The sequence below is a fragment of the Cornus florida genome, unplaced genomic scaffold, assembly GCF_030987335.1.
Source record: "Cornus florida cultivar Cherokee Brave unplaced genomic scaffold, ASM3098733v1 CherokeeBrave_3.0.0_Hap2_Chr05, whole genome shotgun sequence".
Taxonomy (NCBI): domain Eukaryota; kingdom Viridiplantae; phylum Streptophyta; class Magnoliopsida; order Cornales; family Cornaceae; genus Cornus; species Cornus florida.
Window position 1 is genome coordinate 79,037,404 of NW_026775575.1, and position 21,341 is coordinate 79,058,744.

At 35.5% G+C, this 21,341-nt stretch overlaps 1 protein-coding gene across 1 annotated transcript; it reads right to left on the reverse strand.

Annotated features, from left to right (window-relative positions):
• Positions 1–16,249: 16,249 nt before the first annotated feature.
• LOC132309530 (uncharacterized) lies at positions 16,250–17,392 on the reverse strand. Its single transcript, XM_059807827.1, has one exon. The coding sequence runs from the start codon at positions 17,390–17,392 to the stop codon at positions 16,250–16,252; it is 1,143 nt and encodes a 380-aa protein (XP_059663810.1).
• Between the last annotated feature and the right edge of the window lie 3,949 nt (positions 17,393–21,341).

Sequence of the window (21,341 nt, forward strand, 5' to 3'; positions counted from 1 at the left end):
ATTTTCTGCATTTCTTATTGTTCATCGATAAATCACATCCTCAATTTGCTACGAAGAAGATCAGATCCATATTCATTATTTAATTTGAAACAATATAATTAGTCTATATTTTTGTGTATATGTGGGTGTGTATATATATATATATAGATACAAGATTATGTGTTTGGTGGAATTTAAAAATAGGTGAAATCATCGAGGCAATCTCTCATTCTCTCAATACAATTATTGTTATTTATTTTATTGGGGCTAAATATAATAAAAATCTGATTTGTTAGTGATTTCATAAAGTAACGGACTAATGTGGTTGACAAATACAAATATATCCGCTTGCTACTTGCTACTAGAGGAAAGAAAATCAAATCATAGAAAGTAAAAAAAACAATTAACTATACAATAAACAAAGTAAATAAATACCAATTTAGTGATCATGCCCACAGAATACTATGTCAGTAACAATATTTAATTAACCTAGAGTACTTGGCTATGGTTTTCTGTTGATATATATATATATATATATAAGTATAGATCTTCGAGGAGATTAAGATGCCAAAACAGTAATAAAAAACAAAGCCCGCCAAATCATCATAGCTGAATCAGAACATAGTCCAGATTGATTTTTTTATTGTATCTGCATGTATTTGTGCTCAAAAGCTAAACAGGTTCCCAAAAGGATATCAGAATGGTTGAAAATATAATTTATTAATTGTTTGTTTTTTATGCTTAAAGTCAGACTAGATAGATCAATTTTTTAGTGTAGCGTAGTTGATGACGTAAGTAATACCATTTTTCAACGTATTTATATATTTTCAATATATTTTATTTAAATATTAAATATTTTTAACTCATCAATTGAATCTTTAGCTTCTTTTCTAATGATTTCACTTGTTTATAAAAATGTTTGCCTTCGTTTGCAAAGAATAATCAATGTATTTCAGAGTTTTATTTTTTAATATTCAATTAATATTATATTTTAAAAGCTCTATGGATCCATTGGTTTTGACAAATGATAAACAAGAACAAGTTGTCTTGAAATTTGATGGAGTGCATGCTAAGGGATTCTTGTTCCAAGGATATGACTCATACTAGAAGATTACCCAAATGCCACAAAAACAAGGGCACCCTAAATACAACCATAATTGAAGCAACATCGCCCTCAGATGCAGTTGACAAGTAAAATATAATATTTGCATACTACTTCAATAATGAAGCCAAATTTCAGCATATTCTATATATACACACACACACACACACACATATATATATAAAATTTAATGCATGAAAGATCTCTTCCGTCCGTTCGAATGAACTAGAGATCTCTGGAGAATTCTAATTACACTATTAGCCACAGTGGCGATTGTGACGATTATGTGTCCTCATTCATTGGACCTATCTCATTCAACTGATTCGAAATTACGCTGACTAATAACATTTTTTTATACATATTCAAGTTAACCTTAAATAAATTTTTTTTCTTTTTCTTTTTTGGATAGATATGTCTGCTACAGAGCTTGAAACCCTTCTCTCTCCTTTGAATGAGGAAGGAGAGATTATACCTAAACACAATATTTATTTTATATATATATATATATATATATATATATTAGATTCATAATATTTATTTCCTTAAGCTCATATCATTGTTAATTGGATGGTCTACTTGGAAAAAATGGGAGAAACTCTTAAGATTTCTTTTAAAATAATAATAATAAAAAAAACATAAGATTTTGGGCCAAATAGATTGGTTGCGTGTATGGCTAGTGCTTTTGCTTCGTATTTTTTGTTTTTGTTAGTGTACTGTAGTACAGCAAAATCACGAAGCATGTTTGGTAATATTTGCTGTGCTTTTGAATAGTATTGAAGCGTTTCTAAAATTGAGGCCAAAATTGGAAGCATCAAAATGATGCTTTTGTTTGCTTCCACACTGTAGGCGGTAACAAAGAAGGTTAAAATAAAAAATAAAAAAAAATCTTTCTAAAATAACATTTTTAACTAACCATTCAAATTTTCGAACTTGAAACACTTTTTACTAAACATGTTTTCATGTTTTTGCTTTTAAAAATCTTGTAATAAATTTATATTACCAAACAAACTTCTAAATAGTGTTCAACTTATCCTGTAGAAACATTATTTTTGTTTTGGGCCAAAGCACAAGTATAAATATACTGTGGTTACCAAACGGGCCAGACTTCTAATTTTTGAAGCATAAGGCAAATTTGACTTGTTAGTGTTGCCATAGCATCGGCAATTAAAAGATGCCCACTTATCTCCAGTTTGGGCCAAACAGAATGGGGCATCCTCTCTCATCTTAGGGCTTAGGCCCAAACCTTGTCCCATGATCAACAGGATTGAGCAGCATCACTTCTTCATCCACACTTGCCAAGCCCACTTTAGGTCAATATGATGCTAATTTTGTTGATATCACTATGCATTTCTGCTCAAAACTTTCAAAATTTAATATAATTCGTCCTCCAACTTTTTCAAGTAATTCAAATAAATCAAAATTATGCCCTAGATATGTATATCTACCATGAGTATGCGCAGCAAAAATAAAAAATCTACTAATAAAAAAATGGATATATTCTACATAAGGATACTGTTAGGATTGATAAAAATTAACATGGTTTTAGATGGTAAAGGAACACGTAATGTGATTTAAGTTAAAGTTACTACCATATATCGAATGGAATGAGTGACTGACAAGACAAAATTAGTTTAATTCATCATAAACAATTTGGAATAATATTTTATTGATTTGAATAGTTTTTTATTTATAAGTAACCGTCAATCTTTTACTTTGAAATAAAAATAACCACCGCTAAATTGCAAATCCTAGTTTTTCTTGAGTTGGATAGAAGGCCATGATATACATATTACATATTGTAAGTCTAAAATGACAAGAAACATGCATCCACATTTGTGATTAACCACGTTGCCCACAGGGGTTTGGTCTGGCGGTAAGAAGTCGGCCTTGGTTCTAACATGTCCAGGGGTCGACTCCCCAACGCTCCATTATAGCCCATGACTGAAATTGATACTGAGGTGTGAGGTCGTCGACAACATCCCCAGTTTGTAGCTTGGGGTGAGTCCCAAAGGGGCCTTGCTCAGGGGATTTCCGGTGCCAACTAAGAAAAAAAAAAAACATGTTGCTTCCACATTTCATCTAAAATACTTAGTACCCCAATCACATTGCCTCTTACCATATTAACAACCATTTACTCCAAAAGTTAGATGATTGTTCATATGGTATCAGAGCAGGCAAGGTCTTGTGTTTAAACATTACCGCCACATTGATTTAAAAATTAAAACATGTGTTGGATTAAAAAAAGATCACGCATGAAGGGACGTGTTGAAGAATTTAAATATTGGAAGCAACTTTTATGGGAGAGATCTAGCCCAATAAGTAAATGTTGTACCTGTGTGGGCTTTGCATTGAGGTTTGTGTTGTAAAACTATATAGGGCTTGTAAGAACACTGTTGAACTTTGTTCACTTTTCTAGTCAGTGTCACCTTTGAATTTTATTACTGTTGTATAGTAATCATATTTATAATGGTTTGATTGCATTCCAATCTTTGAAACTTTATAATAAAATATTTAATTGCTTAATTCTCTCTTAATACTACATGTTAACCAGTACTAGACAGACGTTGGTTTTGTCAGCTTCTGCATTATCCGAGAGCTTTCATTGCAGGACCCAAATTTTGACTGTCATTTAGCAAACCTAACACCAACAGTCATCTTACTGTCTTAAATAACTCTTTTATTGTTCCTTTTCAATTTTGAATTTTACTATGAAACAACTATATAAATGCGTTGCGTTCTGAATTTAATGATATTATAGTAAGCACTCTTTAAGTTCCATTCAATTGGCAACCAGTTAATTTTTCAGTGCTGCCGAATAAAGTCAATAATGTCTGCAAACATGTGATGGCCATTAAGGTACGTATACAAATTCGAATGAACTGCTTAAAGGCAGGACAGTCTCACAAAGTAGGTAAGCCCATCTACTAGTCCCACTTTTGGTCTTGAACCATGTCCAAAGAGGGGGATGTTATTGAATGCGCCCCACGTATCGCGCATCGAATTTATTTGAACTATACTTGTTATGCATCCGTTCTGTATGTACGGTTCGAATAAATTGGCATACCTTGCATCCGGGTTACTCAATATCTATTATACAACAGAACTGTAATTCTATGCATAAAGATGCTTTCTTGGTTAGGTCTTTCAAGACATGAGGACTGACTGCTCATTCAATTGCAGTCGCAAGTTGTGATTGGCTAAAAAATAGCTATAATTAATACATTGCTGTTATTTTTATGGAGCATTAAAATCTAATTTTGTAACATAAAAGTACCCTCTTTTGTTTATTGACTATTATTCTTTCTCCTCCTTCCATCGTGGGTCTATATATATGTAACAAATCTTATGTCAATGCATTATTTCCTTTTTATTTATTTTTTATTTTTTTATACTGTTGATGGATTCTGTATATATTAAATATTATTTATTTATACTTTTAGATGTGTATTTTCAAAACTGTAAATTTTAATTGAAGTAAATTATACCATTAAATGTATAATAGAGTTTTAGTTTATTTGTAAAAGATAGAAGTGAATGGTTTAGTAAAGACAGAGGGAGAGGGAAGTATAGTGGTGATGGGATAATCACGCTTATTGAATTTTAATTGAAGTAAAATTGTATAATTGCGTTTCTATTATTTGTAAATAATAAAAGTGAATGATTTAATAAAACGCAAGGGATAAGTATAGAGGTGATGAGATAGTCATACTTTAGAGATAAGATAATTTAATGAGTGATAGATAATTACAGATGAATAGAGGATAAATAATTGGTTTTGAAAAAAAAGAAAAAGAAAAAAAAAAAAAAGAAAGTAAAGAATGAATCAGTTTAAAAAGACAATTTAAAAAAAAAAAAAGAAAAGAAAAGAAAAGAAAAAAGGTGCTATTGGCACTCCACTTTTCTATGCATACACTACAATCTTATATGAAATAGCAATTATATCCTTAACTTTATAAATAAATGATTATTACTTTTTAAATGACACAAATTTCCTTTCAAATTTTCTCTCTTTATCTCTAATATTTAATATTTTAAGTCTCTATTGGCAAGATAAAAAAAAAAAAAAATAATTATTCAATAATTTGTTTCGAAGACCAAAAAAAAAAAAAAAAAAAAATTATGTTGAATAAATTCTCTTTTAACCGGGAAAAAAAAATGTAACAATTAAAAAAATTATTTCTTTTTACAAAAAAAAAAAATCCCAAAAAAATTATTTATTGAAGAAGTTATCTCTTTTGTCAAGATAAAAAAAAAAAAAAAAAAAGAGTACGAAAAAACAGGATTAAAAAATATATATATTTCTATTGAATAAATGATTTCTTTTGACGAGATTGAAAAAAAGAGTTAAACTTGTTGAATAATTTTTTTTTTCTTCTTTTGGTAGGATTGAAAAAAAGAGTTAAATTTGTTGAATAAATTATTTATTTTGATTTCACAAAAAAAAAAAAAAAAAAAAAGTCACAATTGAATGAATTATCTTTTTTGGCTTTCAAAAATAAAATCATCTACGGAATAAATTATCTTCTTTGAGAGAACATCCGAAAAGAAAGGAAAGTATAGAACTGAAAGAAAAGAGTAAAAAAAAATTTTAAATTGTATAAAAGATAGTTATGGCATTATAAAGTAAGGTATAGTGCATTAATGAATTTAAGGATTTCTTTGTCATTTTCTTTCAAAAATAAAAAATAAAAAATAAGTGGAATGCAATTGGTGAGAAGTGAGAATATCGCCTTCCAAAAAAAAAAATAAAAAAAAAATTATACAAACACGAGAGAAAAGAAAAGAAAATTCAAGAAAATAATTTCGTCTTATAAAATTAACGGCTAATTACAACGCATTTGTTTGACATATTAACAGCCATATATAACTTAGTTGTAATTAATTCTAAAATTAAATTTTAATACTTGAGATGGAGCGTCAGCCAGTAATGGGGATAAAGAATTTAGAATCAATTAAACCAAGAAAGATTTGATTTTTCCTCTAAAGCCATACTCTAAACAGACAGTAAAAGCGGAAAGTGACAAAACATTTGAAGAGTTAGGCATAAGGTAGTGCTTGGGTCCCAGTTGAACCCTTATTAGGAATATATTTAGGGATATGTTACCAAAATTTTCCTGGTCTCAACTGCTCTATGCTTGTTTATGGTTATCGGTGAGTAATCAGCATTAGGCGCACAATGAATCTGTAAGTTCTAGACAAATCGTATTCAATACTCGAGAGTGCGTTAATCCATCCAACAAAGGATTTAGTCCTCTTTTTTTATTTTTATTATTATTATTTTTTTAAGTAGCCTTATTTTGAAATGACTCCAGCCATCAGAAGAAAAAACAAGTATATATTAGTCAAAATTCTAGATAAAAAAAATTAGAAAAAAGGCATGTAGGGTTTAATTTATTTTGAGAAAATACACACGTTTCAAAGGTGAAAGTTAAAGTGAGAAATGATTTGAAGAGTATGCAAAGATTGATTGGTTGTCTTTGAATAGTATACTCCACTGGAATATCATTACTAGTTTATGATATATGAGTTGCAGTTGTACTACAGGTTTACAAAATGTAGTTAATTCCTTTTCACATGATGTTCATATTGACTAATTAATTATCTTCTTAACACCAAATTAATTGCAAATTTTTCTTTTCTTTCATTGGTTGCTCCATTTTGTAAATAATATTTAAGCTCTTTCAAGACAAAACAATTAGTTCTCAATTTTCTATAATGAGTTTCTGGACAATAAAATGATAATAACCATTTTAAAACTTAGAATGAAATAAATTTTAAATTAAGATTTTCAAAATAGTCTTCAGTGACAAATGAATCAAATTAACAAAATAACATTCTTCTATAATTTTTTAAGAGGAATTGGAGGCGGTGGTGGATGGCAGCGACATTGGTGGTGGAAAGCGAGTAGTATCGGTGATGGTGAAAGGCGGCAGTAGTGTAAGTGGTGGTCAAAGTTGGCTCTGGGATTTTCAATATTTTGAGAAGCCTTAAATTTGAAAACCTTTATTTATTTATTTTTATTGTCCCATGTCCTAAATTTGAGAACCTTTAAAATTGAACGACCTAGGTGATTGCCATGGCGGCCTTGGAGTTGGTGATAGTGATAGCAACGACAGTACGTGGTGGCAATAACGATGACAGTAGTGGCGGAACTGATGGTATGGTAGTAGTGGTGACAACAACAGTGTGATGGTGGAAGGCAGCGACAATGGTGACAGTGGCAGTGACAGTGACAATAGCGAAGTTGGCAGTGGTAGAAGGTAGTGAGGTAGTGGTGTCGAAAGGCAATGGTGATGGTGAAATGCGGTGGCATTGGTGAAAGTGATTTTTGGAATTTAAACATGAGGGTTTTTTGAGGACATGGTTTTTTAAAAAGTATTTATTTAGGACTAGAATGATCATTTCATAAGTCTAGTTATGGAATGTATTTTCATTGCAAAGAAATAATTATTCTCATTTTAAATTTTATACCAAAGAAAAAAATAGTTAAAACGAAGATCCATTTCATTAACAAACGCATCTTAAGGACAAAATATGAAGATCTATATGATACCAGTATGCTAATTAATGAAAAGTATAGATAATTTATTCTGTATACATATAATTATATGAGGCAGCAAGATGAGATTAGCTGGAACAAGCAGTGGTCTTCTCTTGAGGAATAGATGTCACATTGCGACATCAGATATGTTATAATATGCATATATGTATTAGAATAATTTAGTATGGATTTGGCATCTGATACAATCTATCTTGACTTTTGAGGTTTTGAAAGTATGGTCTTCTCTTAGATTAAATTAGAATTTCATTATTTAAAAAATTTGTGATGTGCTCCTCTAAAACATATTTTAAAATGGCTAGTTGTCTTTTGAACTTTTTCTTTTCTTTTTTTTTTTTAATAAAAAAACAACTTAAGGCCTTGATCAAGTCTCACATACTCTCCATGTTTTTTGTTGAGGTTGAAATTCGCCGCGGTCTAGTACGACACCGTTTCCTGCAAAATAAGGATGGCAAAGTCAAACACCGGTGTGGTGCCGGCCGTTGACCCTCTGACGATCAAGTTAGTAAGGGTTCTCGATAGAGAATTTTAATCGTAATTCGCTTAGTAGGAGTTTTTTATGTGTGTACCTTATTCCCGAGTCGTCTTTGTATTTATAGTCACTTCCCTTATTCTTGATAAGGGAATTTCATCGTCCTTAGCCCATGGAGCCTATCTTGTGGAAATCTTATCCTTGATAAGATTTGAACTTACCCCATGACAAATCCTATCCTAGATACGATTTGTCATCATTCTTATCTAATAGAAATAGTTATTCTTGATAACGAGATATTATCGTCTGAGAGTTGGGGAAATCTGGTGGCCGGTCAATATTTAATTACCTTTTTCGTTAAGTCAAGATAGGCTAGGGTTATTTTTCCCTATCAGTTGCCCCCTAGTTCCGGGTACGTGGTGGACCAAGGAAATACTTTCTAAATTCCATTTGTTTCCTTTTTACTACAGGCCCTTCCATATTGTAGTAGGACTCCTTTACAAGAATTTCTTACTTGAAAAAGAATTTTCCTATAAATAAATAAATATATTTATTTATTTATTTACCTTCCTTTTCTTTTTGGTCTGAAATCTTCTAAACTGGATCCTAACTGTGAGTTTCTTGTGGATCGTTGTAGATACGTAATTGGGTCAAGTTGTCTCTACCGGGTTATCGGTGTAATTCCAAGTGGTTTCGCTATTTTCGTGATATCCGATACCTCATCATGTTCGTGCAGAAAAATAACTTGAATACTGAATCTCAATCCGAGGACTCAACCTCTGAAAGTGTTGAAGAACTCGATCCTGACTATGCTGATGAATCTGGTGTTGATTACTCCTCAAGACCAAGGACTGCTTTTTCCAAGTAACCTCCTCGTGAAGGAGAATCCTTAATTAAGGATAAGAATTTACAGAATTGTAGAGTTAAATATTCCATTCCTTCATCTATTCGTCTTCACAAACCCAAACCAGAAGATAGATATTCTTCTATTCGTTTGGGTTAGGTATGCTTTTTCGAGTCGACTTTTGCTGCGGGCTTGCGTTTTCCGATTCATCCATTTGTAGAAGAAATTCTTTCTCATATGAAGATAGCTCCTTCTCAAATTACTCCTAATTCATGGAGAATTATTATAGGCTGTTTGATTGTTTGGGGAAAGTGTGGCAATAGCCGTCTAACAGTAAATCAATTTCTGCATTTTTATTATCCCAAGAAGAAAAAAGACAATTTTTGGTACTTCCAGTGTAGATCAAAGAAGACATTCTTCCTTGTTGCAACCCCTGAAAATAATAAAGGTTGGAAGAGTCGTTTCTTTTTTATTTTCGATGCATACGGGAAATTTCCAACTGTTTGGAATAATTTAGATCAAACAGGTAAGATTTATATGTATATAGTTTTCAAATTTTTTATTTTTTTTTGCACCCGAGGGAACAGTACCCTCGGGTACTGTTCATGAATAGGAATTTTTTTTTTTTTTTTTTCACCCGAGGAAACAGTACCCTCGGGTACTTTTCATGAATAGGAATATATATATATATATATATATATATATATATATATATATATATATATATATATATATATAAGTGCAACTTACCATTCTTTTTCCCAGAATTTAAGGACAAACCAACCCTCTCCATTCAAGAAGCCGAGTATGTTGGTAATGCTTCTTCTTACCCAGTGAAGACCTTTAGTGATCTCATGACTGACGAGGCTTTAGATTTGTATGTACGAGCTCATAGCTCAAAGGAAACCTCCACCCACTCAGAGAAAGGTAAGAAAAACAAAGATACTTATATGTGAACTTATTGATTTTAGTTAATATCTCATTAAGTATTTCCCTTATTACTCTTTATGTAGGCAAGAAGCTCAGTAAAAGGCTCCTAGCCCAAGTCCGGTCAAGTAATTTTCCTTCTACTCCTGCTTCCAAAAAATTACAAAGGGTAGGAGAAGGGAATCATGGTACATCCGCAAGCCTTGGAGTGTTATCAGGTCCTACTTCTGTACCTCTAGGTTTCAGCGGATTTGGTGGGATTCCTACGAGTTTCGAAAGTTTTGGTTCGGTATCAACCAACCAAGCCTTTTCCCACGGGGAATCGGTTCTCGATGACGCTAATGTCGCGAATGACAGGTTACATAAAATGGTAGTAAAAGATGATATTGCCAGATTGCAGAGTCTGCCAGCATCTGAACTTTCAAAGAAATTTCTTCATCTAATCAGCCAGGTGAGATTTTACCCTTATTATGTGCATCTCTTTCTTCTTTTATTTATTTATTTTTAACTGTTCGCCACTATTTATTTATTTATAGGGCACTACATACTCTGTTGTTATCGCCAAAGAATACGAGAAACTTTCCCTAGAGATAACTTCCCTTAAAATAAAAGAAGATGACTTGACTAATGCAAAATTAAACTTTCAAGATGAAAAAGTGAAACTTACCAAAGAATACTCTGATAAGCTGGAACTTGAGAAGCTAGCTGCCGCGGAGAGTTTTAAAAATTCTGATGAATTCAAGGTGCTCATAGGCAAGGCTTGCTGTGATGGTTTTGACCGGTTCAAAGCTCTTGTCGGCAAAGATCGTCCAGACATAGACTTTTCTATGTATGACATTCTAAGTGAGAGCGAAGAGGAAGATTGAATTCCATAGTAGTAGTCATATATATATTAGGTTTTTTGATTTCTCAGTATGTTGTTCCTTTAGAACTTTTCAGAATATATCTGAATCCAAAGAATAGTTGCTCTACTTTTGTCTTTCATGGTATTGTTTCATACTTGTTGTTTCCTTATGCAGAATTCATTTTACTTTTCCAGGCTTCACTCAGCCCGTCCTTCTTCCGAAGGAACGTATTTTTACGAGCTTCACCCAGCTCGTCCCTTTAGTAAGGGAAAGTCACTTATTTCTTTTAATAAAGAAGTGGACTTAATGTGTCACTAGTCCTTGTGTGACTTATAAAATTCAGTAGAAACACGTGCAATAAATACGAATAACCATTTTATTAAAGACCTATCGAAAATAATAATCGATAGTCGAGTATTAGCATCCGTTACACACTGGTTCGCTTTATTGAAGCTAAAAACATTCTATCACTTTTAAAAGTGAGATAATAAAATAAAACACAGCCTGGCATGAGTACCTACTGTTAATATTTCCTCAAATGTTCTGTATTCCACGGGTGGGGAAGCTGGCTCCTACCAAGTGACTTTAACCAGTATGCCCCCGGTCTGTTGCTCTGGGTTACTCGATAAGGGCCCTCCCAATTAGGAGCTAACTTTCCTTCCCCCTTTTCCTTAGTAGCCGGGGTAACCTCACGAAACACCAGGTTTCCTGGCTCGAACCTCCTTGGCTTAACCCAGGCATTGTAGTACTTGGATATCATCCGCTGGTAAGCTGCAACCTTGACCTGGGCCTGCTCCCTTTTCTCTTCTACTAGGTCTAGGTTTAATTGTAGTTCCACCCCGTTCTGTTGAGGTTCAAAATGCTTAGTTCTGAAGGTAGCAACCTTTGTTTCTATCGGGATCACAGCTTCACTTTCAAAAGTTAACCCAAAAGGGGTCTCCCCAGTGGGGGTTTTTACGGTAGTGCGATAGGCCCATAAAACTCCGGGTAATTGTTCAGGCCACAAGCCCTTGGCCTTTTCTAAGCGTGTCTTGATCATCTTCAATATTATCCTATTCGTGACCTCAACTTGCCCATTGGCTTGGGGATGGGCAGGAGAGGAGAAATGAACTTTGATCCCAAGTTCATTACAAAAATTGAGGAACTGCTCACTTTCAAACTGCTTCCCATTATCGGTCACAATTACCCTTGGTGCTCCGAACCTGCAGATTATTGTCTTTCAGAAAAACTTTTTTACTTCATTCGCTCCAATATGAGCTAATGGCTCAGCTTCTACCCATTTGGTGAAATAATCGATAGCCACAATTGCGTATTTAGTTTGTCCTTTCCCTTGGGGTAAGGGACCGATGAGGTCCATCCCCCATTGGGCAAAAGGCCACGGCCCTGTAAGAGGGGTTAACTTTTCTGCTGGTTGTTTTGGGACATTGGCGAATCTCTGACATTTGTCACATTTCTTCACAAACTCAAGTGCATCTGTCCTCATAGTAGGCCAAAAGTATCCTTGTCGGATAGCTTTATGCGCTAGTGATCTGCCCCCAGCATGATTTCCACAAAGGCCTTCATGTATGTCTTTTAGAATGTAATTTGCCTCATCAATGGAGACACAATGCAAGTAGGGTAGAGAAAATCCCTTTTTGTAGAGAACCCCATCAATGAGGGAATATTTTGCCGCATGCATCCTGATCTTTCGTGCTTCCATGCGGTCCTAGGGTAGCTCTTCGTTCTCAATGTGAGATACCCCTCGGATTCGAGACACGAGTTGATCAGGCCCAGGCCCAAACCCGAGGGAATATTAAACAATTAATATTTTATAATGAACACGGAATACAAAATAAATTAAGAAATGAAATTAAAGCTGGAAGGAACTAAAAATAGAATCCGCAAAATATTATAATTATTAAAATCCATCAAACCCAAACTCCAAAACTCCATCAGTTTACAACTTGGGAATCCATCTCTAGTGGACCCCTATTAAACATCCAAACGGAAGATAGAACAACTGTAATAATTATTAAACCCAATTAAACTAAATAAGACACACATAAAATAAGACACACATAGAATAATTAAACCAATTACACTTAAACTATTAATGCCAATTAAATAATTAAAACACTAACAAGTAATTCCAATCAAATAACTAAAAATAAATTTCATTTAAATAAATTAAATCACCACAAAAGAAAACAATTAAGCACCTAATAAAAAAAATAATGACACATAATCAAATAAAATGCACTTAAATAATAAATTAAATACCATTAAATACCAGGAATATCCTTTTTAAAATTAGGGGTATTACATTCTTCCCCCCTAACAAAAGGAATTCCGTCCTCGGAATTCACTCTTACCTTCTTCCAATATTTCAGGAAACCGTGAGCGAATGACATCCTCTCGTTCCCAAGTGGACTCAGACTCATTGTGATGACTCAACTGAACACGAACCAAAGGAATAACCTTATTACGAAGAATCTGATCTCGTCGGTCGACAATACGACACAGTGGCTCTAAATAAGTTGCATCCGGCTGCAACGCAATCTCCCCAACATCGATATGCTGATATCGATTCTCATCTCGAAGAAATTTCCGCAACATAGAAACATGAAACACGTTGTGGACGCGATCCAAAGTATCTGGAAGTGCCAACCGATAAGCAACAGCTCCAATGCGATCCGTAATCATGAATGGACCAACAAATCGCGGTGACAACTTCCCTTTCTTCCCAAAGCGTATAACACCCTTCATAGGAGACACTTTGAGTAGAACTTGATCCCCAACCTGAAACTCCAAAGCCCGAGTATGACGATCAGCATAGCTCTTCTGCCTACTTTGGGCAGTACGCATGCGATCTCGAATAAGAGCAATCTTTTCAGAGGTATCCTTGATGAACTCAGGACCTAAGAATCGATTCTCTCCAACCTCCATCCAACAAACAGGTGACCGACACAATCGACCGTATAATGCCTCAAGTGGTGCCATACCAATAGTCTTCTGGAAACTATTGTTATAAGCAAACTCCGCAAGTGGCAAATATTCCTCCCAGTAGCCCTTGAAATCCAGAACACACGACCGAAGCATATCTTCCATAATCTGATTCACCCTCTCAGTCTGTCCGTCAGTCTGAGGATGATAAGCAGTACTAAGGTGTAACTCCGTACCTAAAGCCTGCTGAAAACTCTTCCAAAATCCAGATACAAAGCTCGAATCCCTGTCCGATATAATAGACAATGGAATGCCATGTAGCTTCACAATCTCTGAAATGTAAAGCCTCGCCAACTGCTCCGAAGTGTAGTCAGTGCAAATAGGCAAGAAATGAGCTGACTTGGTCAACCTATTCACAATGACCCATATGGAATTATGCCCCTTGAAAGAATTTGGCAACTCTTCCACAAAATCCATAGATATGCTCTCCCATTTCCACTCCGAAATTGGTAGTGGTTGTAGAGCTCCTGGCGGCCTCTGATGATCAATCTTAACCATCTGACAAGTACTACATTGAGAAACAAAAAGGGCAATGTCCCTCTTCATACCTGCCCACCAAAACTGCCGCTTCATATCTTGATACATCTTATCGCCTCCTGGATGAACAGAGAACTCAGAGTGATGAGTCTCAGTCATCACATCCTTCCTCAAATTAGTTGAGAATCAGTATATGCTATTAGTCGTTCAACTTCTAAAGCTTTGGTCATCCTGAGGCCTGCTAAGAGGGCTTCATACTCTGCCTCATTGTTGGTTGCTTTAAAACTAAACCTGAGTGCATATTTGATGCATTCCCCATTTGAGGAGATAATTACTAGCCCTGCCCCACTTGCACAGGCGTTGACGGACCCATCCACATATAACGTCGATTCGGCTTCTTCCTGTTCATTTGCAGCATGCTCGGGCCCATCTTCTGGTGTGAATTCCGCTATAACATTTGCCAGTACCTGGGCTTTTAAGGTCGTTCGGGGTTTGTATTGGATATCGAACTCTCCAAGTTCTACCGACCACTTCATGAGTCGCCTTGAAGTATCAGGTTTGCGGAGAACCTGCCTAAGTGGTTGGTCCATCAATACTATTATTGTATGAGCTTGGAAGTAAGGCCTGAGTTTCCTCGCGGAGATAACTAGAGCAAATGCCAACTTTTCTATCCTTGGGTACCTTTCTTCCGCCCCCCCTGAATGCACGGCTAGTATAATGTACTGGTTTCTGGTTTCCATCCTCTTCGCGGACCAAGGCTGAGCTTACTGCTGACGGAGAAACTGCCAAGTACAAATACAACTGTTCTCCTTGCATCGTCCGCGACAATAATGGTGGTGAAGTGAGATACTCCTTTAGCTCTGTAAAAGCTTACTCGCACTCAGGGGTCCATGAAAAAACTTTCCTGAGCACACGAAAAAAAAGGCAAACATCTATCGGTCGCCCTGGAAATCAACCTGTTTAGAGCTGTGATCCTTCTTGTCAATCTTTGAAGTTCTTTGGTCGATGTTGGAGACTGCATGTTGAGAATCTCCTGGACCTTCTCAGGGTTAGCTTCTATCCCTTTTCTACTTACCATGTAACCGAGGAATTTCCCAGAGGAGACTCCGAAGGCACATTTACTTGGGTTGAGCTTCATCTGGTGTTTCCTGAGGACTTGGAACGTTTCTTGTAGATCAACCAGATGGTCTTGAGCTTTCAAGCTTTTTACGAGCATGTCATCCACATACACTTCCATATTCCTTCCGATTTGGTCCTTAAACATCAGGTTTACTAGTCGCTGATATGTTGCACCAGCATTTTTTAACCCAAAAGGCATCACCTTATAGCAATATAAACCTCTGTCCGTGATGAAAGTGGTCTTATCTCTGTTTGGTGTGTGCATTGAGATTTGGTTATACCCTGAGTATGCATCCATAAAACTGAGCAGCTTATGGCCAGCTGTCCCTTCTACCAACATATCAATTCTTGGCAGAAGGAAACTGTCTTTGGGGCACGCCTTATTTAAATCGGTAAAGTCTACGCACAACCTCCATTTTCCATTGGCCTTTTTTACCAAAACAACATTGGCCAACCAGTCGAGATAATGAACCTCTTGGATGAAATCAGCTTTCATAAGCTTATTCACCTTTTCTGATATAGCCATGTTCCTTTCCGCGGCAAATGTTCTTTATTTTTGCGTGATAGGTTTGAATGTAGGATCTGTGTTTAATCGATGCTCAATCGTAGTTGGATTAATACCGGGCATGTCTTCATGTGACCAAGCGAATACATCTTGATTATGTCTGAGGAACTGTATAAGAATATTTGTGAAATCTGAGGGGAACAGAGACCCTATCCTCACATTTTTTGTTATGTAAGTGTCATTCAAGCATATCTCCACCAAGTCCTCGATTGGCTTAGCCCGGTCTTGCTCCTTCTCTTCAACTTCATCGACAATCAAAGCCTCCTGCTGCCTCTTTTCTTTGAGAGAGGCAACATAGCATTATCTGGCAATGGACTGATCTCTTTTTAGTTCGCCTACGCCATGCTCGGTAGGGAAGCGCATTAATAGGTGATAAGTCTAAGTGATGGCCTTCATCGAATTTAAGGTCGCTCTTCCTAGGATGACATTGTAAGCAGATGGACAATCCACCACCAGGAAGTCTACCATGACAGTGACTTGTTTTGGGCTGGTTCTTGCAGTGATAGGAAGGATGACCGCTCCTAGAGGATAGACCTTGTTTCCCGTGAATCCCACCAATGGTGATCTAGTAGGTCTGAGTTTCTCCTTACCAATCTTCATCTTGCTGAATGCATTAAGAAAAATGATATCAGCTGAACTTCCATTATCTACCAAGATTTGCCAAGTATTATAGTTAGCGATCATCATGGTAACGACAAGAGGGTCGTCATGAGGTTGCTGCACATCCTTCATGTCTTCATCTGAGAATGTAATAACTGGATCACCTAAACGAGGCATCTTTCGATGTTGAATCTGTACTCCTACTTTGCACACCTCAGATGAGCTTCGCATTCTCCTGGCATAGGCCTTACAGGCTGAGCTCGATTCTCCACTTCCTGCACACCCCCCGGCTATGACCCTGATCTCTCCTATTAGTTGTTGATTAGGAGGGCGGTTGTCTCGGCCTGCTCTTAGTGGGTTAATGTCGGTTCTGTCATTCCCCACAATAAACTTTCGCATGTGCCCCCTTCGGATCAGAGTCTCAATCTGATCCTTAAGGTCGAAGCAATCCTCTGTAGCATGCCCATGGTCTTTATGGAACCTACAATACTTATCACGAGGTCTCCTTGCCGGATCTGACTTCAACTTCGGTGGCCACTTCAGATATGGCTCATCCTGGATCTGCAAGAAAACTTGATCTATCGGCATATTTAAAGGAGTGTAATTTGTATACCTCTCTGCGTTCTTATAGCGAGACGCCCTTTCATTCTGGTTGACCATGGGTTTCTTATACTTGGTTTCCTTTTCATCTCTGATCATCAGGGCCGGCCTTTTCTTGTTTGACTTCTTATCCTCCCCTTCTTTTCCCTTGCTCGCAATCATTGCATCTTCAACATTCTTATGTTTTTTAGCTCGAACCAATAACTCGACCATGTTGGTAGGAGGTTCCTCTGATAAAGAGAAGAGGAATCTTGAGGTTTGGAGTCTTCCCATGAAGGCGGCTAGGGCCACCTTGTCATCCGCTTCCTCCACCTGTAACATCTCCGTGTTAAAACGACTAATGTAATCTCGCAGTGACTCTCCCTTCTGTTGCTTCACAGTAAGGAGGTGGGTAGCCGGCCTTATATGCCTCTGGCCAGCAATGAAATGGCCCACAAAGCCCTTACTCAATTCTTCAAAGGTTTCGATGGTTCCTGGCTTTAGTTTGTTGAACCATACCCGTGCTGATCCTTTGAGAGTCGTTGGGTAAGCCCTTCACATGATCTCATCCGGCATCGCGTGTAGGTGCATAAACGCCTGAAAAGTCTCCAAGTGGTCGGGGGTGTGATACCCCCGGATTTTCGAATGCGGGTTGGCCAGGCCCACGCTCGAATACCCGAGGATATCAAAACAAATTGATAATAAACGAACATAGAGTACAAAAGAATAAAGAAGAATAAATAAAATGCTGACAAGAAACTAAAATAATAATCTAATAATAAATCTCATGATATATTTCCATTAATTAATAAACTCTTCTGATACAACTGATCCTCCAAAATACAACTCGGGAATCCATACTGTGTGGACCCCTAGAAAATCCAAACTAAACAAATGACAGTAATCTAAAACAGGAAACTGAATCATAAAGGAACTCCTATGTAGCATCGGAAGAATGAAGTAGACTGATCCCCGCTCAGCACGAACAACCTCTACTCGTGACGAACACCTGAAAAATAATGGTGAGTCAGGCCCACAAACAAGTTCTACTCTACTACAGTCCAAACAGAGATCTGATACACGTATACATCCTAGTTAATCCAACAGTAACTAGTAGTCCGTATATATATATATACACACACTAAAGGGACCTCACTAGACTATAGGGTTGTCTCAACCTGAATAGTAGGCAACATGCAAAACGCACATATAGTGGGCATGAGTACCTAGACCTACCAGGGTACACAACTACACTATATCTAGCTACACATTCCTGGCGATATATGCGCCCTAACCATTGATCCTGAGACTCAAGCTCATATCATGACACCATACTTATATATATATAATCTAGTAACCATCTTATCCAGTATAAATTAATCATCCATAAGTCATTCAACTTGTTCAGCTGACCTGACTTGAATATAAGTAGGACTTAACATTTTAGTTAATCCATTCCCTTATATAATAAATTAATCCTCCATAAGTCATTCAACTTGTTCAGCTGACCTGACTTAAATATAAGTAGGACTTAACATTTTAGTTAATCCATTCCCTTATATAAAATAGGTAGGACTTAACTGATAAGTTAATCCATCCCTAGAATGTCACCATCCCATACCGGTGCATTAAACCACATAATCCAACAATTGATGTAACAATTAAGGAAATACATCAAACATTCCATAAATAACTATGATAAATATGATATCAAGTTATCACATAATAGGAATGACTTATTATTTCTTTAAACTTCCTATATCATATGTCCTACACAAATTGAATCTTATACATGATGATATTTTATTATACCGTTAAACAAGAATTCTCTATATCCAATTCATCCTACACATTTAATCTCAATTGCTAAAACATTTTAAAAGATTAAATCCATTCGTTTGTTTAAAACATTTAAATAGCAAGCATCATTATGATTGAGTCTATTTAAATTTATTAAAACCCAAACCTAGTCCCTATTTAATATTCAGGAATCCTAGGCATGTTTCTACGTTCCATCATTCCACAGATATAAAAAATACATAATTTAAACATGTAAAAATTCACATAAGAAATCAAATCAAAATAATGCATTTTATCAATTCATAACACAAGAACAGATATGAACCAATTTCATAAAACCTATGTTCTAACCCAATTAAACATGCATAATTATTTAATTTTATGTGTTTAATAAATCCTGAAATTTCCTAGGCATGTACAGAAATACGAATTAAAGGGAAAGAGATAGAAGAAGAACTTGCCTTAAACTTTCGGATCGAAAGTTAAACTTCTTCTTCCTTAATTTTCTCTCTACAGGGTTTTTTTCCTCATTCCCTCTCTAACTCTCTCTCTCTCTCTCTCTAGAATATATCACATGAATATTTCTAGCCCCCTTTTACAACCTATAGCTATATATTTATAGGCTAAATAAAATAACCCTAACCCTTTTTCCAATCCAAGTCAACTTAAAAAAAAAATATTAAAAAGGTAAGTAAAATATATTACGTATATAATTTATGTATATGTTTATTAAATAAATAAATTATACACATCCCATTATTTATTAATGAATTATCCAATAATACTTAAGTTACCATAATATTATAAAGTAACTTAAAACATAACACGTATCAAATCTATGTATATTTTTATTATTTAAATATAAAACATATACATCAGATTAAATATTACTACCCAAGTTACCATATAAGTAATTAATAAATTACTTTCCCTTTTATATATATATTAAAATGGTAAGTAAAATATGTTACGTATATAATTTATGTATATGTTTATTAAATAAATAAATTATACACATTCCATTATTTATTAATGGATTATCCAATAATACTTAAGTTACCATAATATTATAATGTAAGTTAAAACATAACACGTCTCAAATCTATGTATATTTTTATTATTTAAGTATAAAACATATACATCAGATTAAATATTACTACCCAAGTTACCATAAAAGTACTTAATAAATTACTTTTCTTTTTATATATGTATATAATATATATCTATATATATACATACACAACTATCTATGGGTAATAATCCATACACATTCAATCTCCTATCCAAGTAGTCAATGGGACCCAATTAGTTGACCTATTACTACTAACCATAACCATAAAAGAAAAATAAAATAAAATAATAAAAGAAAAGAAAACATTTAATTTAGAATTAATCAAAATACCATTTAAGCACATAACCTAATTAAACAATTAACACATAGACAAATACAAATAATACATAGACACATAATCAAATAATTAAGTAATACCTAATTCAATTAAACACATAAGCAATTAGTCAAATAATCAATTAAATAATTAAAAATATAATTAAAACAAATAAATAAATACCGAGATTATTCTTTTAAAATTAGGGGTATTACAGAGGGGATCTTTAGTTCCGTCAAAACTCTCAATTGTGGGCATTCTAAATTTGCTTGGCAAAGGGCATTTCACAACCGAGGGGCTGAACGGCAAATTGGTCTTCTGTACCAAACCATCTATGGCTGTAATGCCTTTTCCCTTCATGGCCTGCATCACACCCTCCATCTTTGCCTTGAGATCCTGCATCTCTAGGTCAACGTGGGAAATCTCCTCGGTCTTTTCAATGACAGTCGTGTCTTCATGGGGTCGGGAACTCCGTGGAAGAGAGGGGTGGATCACCTCTCTATGTCAGTTTCTCACCTGGCTTTGTTCACCTTCGATCTCATGTCGGGGAGGATGAGTATCCTGCTCTTCCAGATTCCCATTACCCCTGTTTGGATTCGAGAGGTCTTGGCGTGGCAAGCTTTATTGAACCGGTGGAACAAGGTGTTGCAGGAGTGCTGCATTTTGTTGGATCAACTGGTCCATACCCTGATTCAGAGTTTGGACCTGCAGTTCCAACGTTGCAAACCGTGTTTGGTCATTTGGGACGTCTAGGTTTTCACCCGACTCTTCCCTTTGACCAGATCCCTACGACGGTGTTCCTTCGGTAACCATACCGGACAGCAAACGTCTATACCCAACGAGTAATAAATCGATTCAAGGGAATCGTCGTTCCCACAGACGGCGCCAACTGTTGAGGTTGAAATTCGCTGCGGTCTAGTACGACACCGTTTCCTGCAAAACAAGGATGGCAAAGTCAAACACCGGTGTGGTGCCGGCCGTTGACCCTCCGACGATCAAGTTAGTAAGGGTTCTCGATAGAGAATTTTAATCGTAATTCGCTTAGTAGGAGTTTTTTTTTTGTGTACCTTGTTCCCGAGTCGTCTTTGTATTTATAGTCACTT